Source organism: Dendropsophus ebraccatus, chromosome 8 (assembly GCF_027789765.1).
Source record: "Dendropsophus ebraccatus isolate aDenEbr1 chromosome 8, aDenEbr1.pat, whole genome shotgun sequence".
In the NCBI taxonomy this organism is placed as follows: Eukaryota; Metazoa; Chordata; class Amphibia; order Anura; family Hylidae; genus Dendropsophus; species Dendropsophus ebraccatus.
This window is the reverse complement of record NC_091461.1, coordinates 60,487,614-60,495,996: the sequence shown is the minus strand read 5'-3', so window position 1 is coordinate 60,495,996 and position 8,383 is coordinate 60,487,614. Positions and strand designations below refer to the sequence as shown.

Below are 8,383 nucleotides of genomic sequence, written 5' to 3'. Positions count from 1 at the left end.
GCTCCATATCTATTACACAGAATGTGCTGACATGGCAACTTTAGCCTCCCTGGTCTAGTTTTAAGCTATCTCAATTTAAGACAGTAAAAATAAATCTCCCTTATTGTCCTAAAAGAAAGCCTCCTGTACTTTTTTCCAATTAATAATAATAATAATAATAATAATAATAATAATAATAATAATGATATATTCTTGCTGCCCAGTATCAGTTTATACCCATGCCTCCATTTTCAACAGTATCCCCATTCTCTATATTTTTACATTTCTACACTCTCTAGTATATTGCCTTAATAGTGTATTCCCATTTAACTTGGTTATCCAGAATTTTAAAAAGTACAGCTACTTTCTTGCAAAAATAACCATCATCCCTGTCCCCAGGTTGTGTGTGGTATTACAGTTCAACTCCATTCACTTAAACGGAACTGAGCTGTAAAACCACACCTACGCCGAGTAAAGGAGAGGTGTTGTTTCTGGAAAATGCAATGGGAGCTATACAATTTGTGTACAGACAGCTTGGCTGTTTTCAGATTCTCAACCACAAGCAGGCAGCAGGGAGCCAGACTTCTCAATCTCAAGATGGTTGCAGGTCCCAGAGGTGGGATCCACATCTGGAGGATGTTTATGGCATGTGCCATAAACTTTCTAGATAGGAACACCCTCTAAGGACTATAGAAGACACACTGAGCTAGTCTTTAAATAGTAGTAGAGGAATATAAATTATTATTTTGCTTATATATAGGAGTCTCTAGTAATATACTTTATCCTTTCTCATTGTACACAGTTTTAGAATAGACAGTAATAGTATTATTACACTCACAACCTCTCATTCAAGCCTAAAGGCTTAATTTATAATGGTGAGGATGGAACTTTAACCCCCATGAGGCAGTAGAAATCACTATTCCCCAGTATTCTAAATAACATTGGGTTACTTAGGTGCCATGCATTTCTATGGGGCTCACATTTGTTCACACATTTTAGACAACGATGTATGACTTGAGTGAGGAAGAATGAATAATCCCAATGGAAGAATGGAGGCAGAATGAACATTATAAAGCAACTCTTGAAAAGGCTCCCAATACAATTGCCTGCCAGGACTTAGCAATATTTAGCTGGCAGGATGAAAAGTCACACAACCAAATTGATTCTTTTGTTAACAAGCTGCTAAGCCACAGGAGTGGTTAAAAAGTAAGGAAATCCCATTGAAATCAATTAATTTATATCCCCTTTAATGTGAATCTTTGTCCTTTTCACTTTCTAGTATTGTGTAAAAGAGGAGTAAATCGAGAAATGCTTCAACATCTCTCTGAAGAGTCTATTAAAGACCCGATAGGCAAAGTATATATTGCATTTTTGTTCAATATCAGCCTTACTTTAATTTGGACTTGATAGAGTTGGTCTATATGGCTCCTTAGGTCTGCCACAATTCTGTTCTGTAATATGTTATTGATCATTTATGGCACTCGGGAAAACTATTAAAAGACCTGGCCAAGATTTAGAAAAGATTTTATCCGTGTTTCTTTTTCAATACAGGGTCACAAAGGGCTGCGTCAGGTACTGCAGCTTAGCCTCATGCACTATTGGACATAATGGGGGAGATTTATCAAAACTGGTAGAGTTGCCTACATCAGCCAATGAGGTTTCAGCTTTAATTTAAATGGGGTCAATCGCATGAAAAAAAACTTTGACACAGCCTATAGTCATGTCAAAAGTTTTAACTGGTTGGGTGTGGGTGTGTTTAGTCCTCACAATTGTTAATTAGACCCTCAGAATTGTTAGTTAGAGCTAATGTTCTGCTGCACTCCCTGACTCGCTGTCTTTACCGCCTCATTGCAGGACACGGTCTTCATTGTAAACATATGAAGGCAATCTTCTGCAGCAAGACAGAGATGGCAGTGAGTCAAGGGCTCAGTCTCCATGAAGGCCTGAACACCAAGGCTCCAACCATTTAAAACTTTTGACTTGTCTTCAGGACACATCAAAAGTTTTTTTTTAATGTTCCACTGACACCTAAAAATGGGATAGTGATAAATTAGAATTACAATCTGGTTGTTTCCCCTAGGAAACTACTCAATCTTTTACCAAGTGTAAGTTTTATTAAATCCCAACAAAAGAAAGTCATCATAGCTTTCTACACTCTCTAGAGCTCTCTACAGTATGCTGAAAATGATGGACCTAAAGACCTACGTAAAACACTATATTATGGATCAATGTTGTATACATCCATAATAAGGATAGACTGCTATAATGCAAAATTCTTATTCTGTGTCCAACTCTCTAGTTTTATATAGCCACAATTTGGTAAAACTTTGTGCAGCATCTGTTACGCAAAGGGGCCTGCCAGACTGTTGTTATGTACTGTATATCCTATGGTGCACAGAAGTAGCATAAGTACATAATATAATATGGCAATATTGTAACTGTCCAAGCCCCCTTTGACTTTTTATGTACACTACTAAAGTGATAATATATGTCAGTATTTCTGTTGTCAAAGGATGTAACAAAAAAAGAGTAAATAAACTGAGCACAGTGGATCTAACTGGATCATTTATCGTGATCACAGGCTGCACATTACTAACGGCAGAAGATGAACGTGTCTGTACAGATAAGGGAGCTCTAGTAGTAGACGTCGGCAAATTCAGAAATGGAAACCAGCTGTGGCTCAGGGTCTACAAATGATGTTACTACCAATCTAAATAAGGATGTCGTTATGTCCCAAGCATTGAGACATTACTGTTATAAGAGGAAGGGGGGACAGTTCACATGGAATCATCACCAAGCACAAATCTCACATTAATGCTTACAGTGTCACTTTTGTTACAACTTTCGAAATCTAAATCAACAGTAGATGTGATATAAAGCAAATTTGCAATTTACATTCATTATTTTATTTTTTAGTTATCATGGAAAACACGGCACTTCCTGTGTTAAGACTCTTTTTTTGCCAAAGAGTCTGACACAGGAAGTCCAGTGTTTTCTAGGTCATCTGTGCAGAGAAAGCAGTCATGTGACTGATGGACACATTGAGACGTGACTCTTTGTACTGGCCAGAATTTCTGTGTTTAGTCTTTTTTTTTTTCCCTAGTACAAGTCAGAACATCTGCCTTCAGGAGACTGGACCTGAATTTCTGGCAAGTATAGCTTTGTTTTAAAGCATGATAACTAAACAAAATAACGGATGTAATTTGCAAACTTGCTTTATATCATATCTACTGTTGATTTAGATTTTGAAAGTTATAACAGCAGTGACACTTTAATATAAATCCAATGTGTAAAACTCCAGTGAAGAAGGGACAAGCTAAAGAAGTATTAACATTGAAATATACATTGGAATATTTGTTCTTATGGTCTATCTACATAGCAGTACTTCCTTTCCTCCTCTTTTTACTACAGAAACACTGTTTAATATACGTCCTGCTTGTTCACGTAGGACCTGTGGCAAAACCTAGCTTGTCACTTAAAGACTAAGTGTGTCCCAGACATGTGTGCTTGATTCTTGAAATAATGAATAAGATACTGTACTCCAATGTTAGATTATATACCAACAACGCCATGTCTTTAGAGGAAAATGAATGTGTTTCTCTGGTCTACCATAGAACAGCTCACTTAGATTATGGGGTCAGAAATGAGCGGCAAATTTCAAAGCAGTCAGTCAACAGGCACACCTGCATGCTCACACACACTATTTCTGTTGAAGTATAATGTACATTCAGCTGTGTTTCCTGATCACTGTGGCATCTGATTACTATTTACTGCAGTCTTCCAAACTTGGTGGCATCACCCATACAGGGCTGTGCTGCTTAGGGTCTACCATATGTATCCTCCATCATCTGCCTCGCCTGTCTCTCCCTCCTCCTCTTCTGCCTCCTCTCCAGCATCTTCTGTTTCTTTCTCTTCTTCATCTTCCCAGCCGACACCACTTCCAAAATCGCCAGAGAATCCGACGATGTCCTCTAGAACAAAAAATAGGACAATAGTTTGGTCTCATGACTAAAATTAGTTGTCAGGCTTAGGCAATGTTCACACAATGTATATTTTCACTAAAGGCCGTTGTTAGTGAATCCTGCAAAAAAATAAATAAATCTAACAACATTGTTTTCTATGGAAACCCGGCTGGAGTGTATACACATGTTAATTTTGTGCGGCCGCTATTCATTGAATAGCAACCGCACTAAATTGACAGTGCAGACAATGTAAAGTATGGCCCCGGCTACACTTTACATTGTCTGCAATGATTAATTGAAAGGTGGGAACACCCGAATGTGGCAGCATTAGCAATTCAAAAGAAATAAAGTTCAACAGGGTTAAACTTCACAGACAGCAGCCGTTCTGTGACACGGATGTGACACAGAACGGCCGCTGTCTTACAGCATGTGAACCTGGCTTTAAAGTGAATGCGCTTCACCATTTCTTTTTTGCAGTTTTATCATTGGATTCAATAGACTAATGGTGGAGAAATGCAGAAAGCCACTATGGAAACATTAAAGGGGTGTTCCCATATCAAGATCTTATCCATGGGATAGGGGACAACAAGCTGATCAGTGGAGGTCCAACCGCTGGGACCAGCATCAATCCAGAGATCAGGGACATGAATGTCTCTGAAATGAATTGTGTGCACTGCCTGTGCTCCATTTACTCTCTATAGGGCTGTTAAATATTGCCAAGTGCTGAAACTGACAATATTCGGAAATCCTCCTAGAACAGGAATGGGAACCTGCGAGCCTTCAGCTGTTGGAAAACTACAATTCCCATCATGCCTGGGCTGCCAAAGCTTTGTCTTTGGATTTCCAAGCAGGATGGGAATTGTAGTTCCCATCCCTACTCAAGAGAATGAATAGAGTGCAAGTCAAGCATACACAGTGTAAGGCATTTATTTTAGGGACAATTTTGTGAATTTTCTTCTTTAGTACATTAGTTCTATTTTATAACACTAGGACGTACAGTAGGTCAATAAGGGCACAGAACACAAATAGACAAAAGGAAAAAGCATGCCACAAAATGAGATTCCAAGAAAGCAGAATATATAGAATATATTCTAATGTACCCTTCAGAAACTCTATAAAACATGTATAAAGATGTATGATGTGAAGTATGCATTTAAGTAAACACCCCCTTGAATACAAAGACATAACAGAGGTTTTCTTCTTCCTTGCTGCTAGTACCTGACATAGGGAAAATGACTGCATAGGCTTTCTCGGACGGATTCATTGACAGACATTAGCACTCAGCAAGGAAGGGCATTAAGTAATAATCTAAAGAGGCTCTTCAGTGTCTTGCATTATACGCTCAACCTTTCTGCATTTTCAAGGCAGGTAATTAGGTACTTTAATAAAATCCAAGTACAGAACTGTCTGGCTTCCATAATAAATGAGGCGGGTCTCACTGACCACTCTTCCTCCTCCGTCCAGGGACATTGAGCATTAATGACACGGAATAGTCTGTGTGGTCACTACATTTTCTTCTATGCCTCTGACCATTATTAAATCTACTATTAGCATTGGAAATGTCTGAAGGGGAGGCTTCACACAACCATAGGGATGCAGTAGTCGGAAGCCATGTCATCATCTGTACATCAAGGTAATTATGGTCGCTGCTAGCAAAAGCACTTACAAACAAAATGTCACATTTAACTCTTACCACTTAAAAGTCACCCAGTCGAATTTATTGAAGACAAGTGCTATAATAACATTCATTATAAAAACACTGGCCCTGACTTTTTTGATGGATATTGCATTCTGTAAATCTGCCACCCGTGTTTGCCAGTAACCGAGACTTATAATAAATCTAGAGGTTTATGAAACTAAAACCCTGATCTGTAGGGTTTTGAACACCAGACAATCTTAGAAATTGAGGGCCATTATGTTTTAACATCAACGTAAGACTACATGTCAACGTCATGTCAAAAAGGGGTTGCCCATATGCAGCCCAACGTGTTGCAGACAGGCCTATAGACTTCAGTGGGGCAAATGTAGTCTAAGGGTACAAACACACACATCGTATATGCAGCGTATTTACTGCTGCGATACGCAGCAGATACGCAGCAGATACGCAGCAGGTTAGATCTAAATAACTGAACACAGCATCAAATCTCCACCACCAAATCGGCGTCCAGCCCATTGAAATCTATGGCCATATTGGCAAAACATCAGACTACAGGATTCCAACTATTTAAAAATCTCAAGTCTTCCCATACTTATTAGCTACTGTATGCCGTGCAGGAAATGTTGTTTTAGTGTTCTCTGCTGACAACTCTGTCCGAGAATGGAACTGTCCAGAGCAGCAGCAAATCCCCATAGAAAACCTCTCCTGCTCTGGACACTTCATGTCTTGGCCAAAGATGTCAGCATAGAGCAGACTAAAAATAAAACATTTCCTGCAGAACATACAGCAGCTGATAAGTATGGGAAGACCTGAGATTTTTAAATAGAAGTAAATTACAAATCTATATAACTTTCTGACACCAGTTGATTTGAAAGAAAAAGATTTTTACTGGTTTACCCATTTAACTTCCCAGTAAAAGGGGAACAGCCCAACAGGGGTTGGAGCCAATCCCTGCAAGTATGTAGTTAGTTCGTCTAATTAAATATTATAAATAAATAAATAACATTTAATGAAAAAAAAATAATAATAATGACAGGTACACATAAATGGACAAAAATAAAATATGTACAGTTGCATTTGAGACTTACCACAGTCTGGGTTCCCATGTATTCTTGTACCTGTTAGCTCAAGCCCATGCTGATCTACACACCAACACTCCCCACTGGCCTGATCACACTGCATCTTTCTGTAATATCCATCTTCATCACAACTGGGGATGAAAACTCCTATAAACATAGACATATGCGTCAATGTTCAGACATGTGTATATATATATATAGTTATTTGTTCACTACCACCCAATATAACTATCATACAAATCTGACATATCTTGTCTCTACTCTTGCTTTCAGCAGTGTGCAGGTTCCCAGAATGTTACCTATTGTGAACATGAATCAATCTGATCTATGAGCAACTTTTTAAAAGAGAAGTCCAGTGGAATTTTTTAGTATAGTATTGTAATGCCCCCAAAAGTTGTACAAATCACCAATATACACTTATTACAGGAAATGCACATAAAGTGCTTTTCTTCCTGTAATTACTACTGCATCCAAGCTTTACTTCCTGGATAACATGGTGATGTCACTTCCTGGATAACATGGTGATGTCACGACCCGACTCCCAGAGCTGTGCGGGCTGTGGCTTCTGAAGAGGATGATGGCAGAGGGACACTGAGGGACACTGGGCACTGGAGGGACACTGAGCATCCCTCTGCCATCATCCTCTCCAGCCGCCACAGCCCGCACAGCTCTGGGAGTCGAGTCGTGACATCACCATTTTAACCAGGAAGTGACATCACCATTTTATACAGGAAGTGACATCACCATGTTATCCAGGAAGTGAAGCCTTGATGCAGTAGTAAGTGCAGGGAAAAAAGCACTTTATAAGCATTTCCCGTAATACGTGTATATTGGTGATTTGTATAACTTTTGGGGGGCAATACAATACTTAAATAAAGATTTTCGCCGGACTTCTCCTTTAAGCAACATCATAACACAGAGCATGCTGAATGCTTTCCGGGAAGGAAACCCTCTCTTTGTAAGGTTCTATCTTAGAATTAAAGAAGTCTGGCGATCTGAAAAATTTCACAGCTGGCAGGGCTCCGGGGAGAATATAATAAACAATCATTACTTACCTTTTCCCCTGCCTACAAGCGTAGTTCCCAGGCTCCAGGACCCCCGCCAGAAGGCATTTTACTCGAGTTCTAATGACATCACAACTCAGCTAATGGATTATGCGCCCAGGCAGTCAGTGATTGTTGCGGGACACCGCTGCAGTCACTGATTGGCTGAGCGCATAATCCATGACGTCTGCTGTGCAGGAGAGCCCGAAGCCCAACGGGGGTCCCGGAGCAGCAATCCAGTGCTGCAATGGGATGGGTGAGGTGAGTTGTGATTGTTATGTTGCCCCCACCAGATGAAAAAACATTTTCAAATCACCAGACTTCTCCTTTAAGCCTTTCACAAGGAACTTAATAGGAGATTCCAGGACTGGTTCTAGCACCTGTTGTGGTGAAGGGGCATCTATCTTTGAATGGGTTGATTCTCCTCAGGCCTCTGTATAGCTGCTATAAATATCAATTGGTGCCAGCTAGACCACATAAGTTAAAAGAAAGAAGGGCAGACTGGTCCGATTGCTCTTCCCTACTGGTGCTAGAAGTGGTACAGGTGCACAAGGTTATGTCATAGCACCCTGTCAATGAGAGAGTGGAGGGGACTATAATCATATACTTAAATAAGGACAGGTCTACCTACTGGGGGTGGGTCAATTCTACCAGGGGGAGCGC

General features: G+C 39.9%; 1 protein-coding gene across 1 annotated transcript in view; it reads right to left on the bottom strand.

Annotated features, from left to right (window-relative positions):
- Positions 1-3,242: 3,242 nt before the first annotated feature.
- The window catches only part of SPOCK2 (SPARC (osteonectin), cwcv and kazal like domains proteoglycan 2), a 128,261-nt gene continuing 123,120 nt past the window's right edge, over positions 3,243-8,383 (bottom strand). The window contains exons 9-10 of the mRNA XM_069980544.1: positions 6,687-6,824; positions 3,243-3,950 (exon numbers count right to left, since the gene is read on the bottom strand). Of these exons, the coding sequence (XP_069836645.1) occupies positions 3,805-3,950; positions 6,687-6,824 (284 nt within the window). The 3' untranslated portion in view covers positions 3,243-3,804. The remainder of the gene's footprint in view (positions 3,951-6,686; positions 6,825-8,383) is intronic.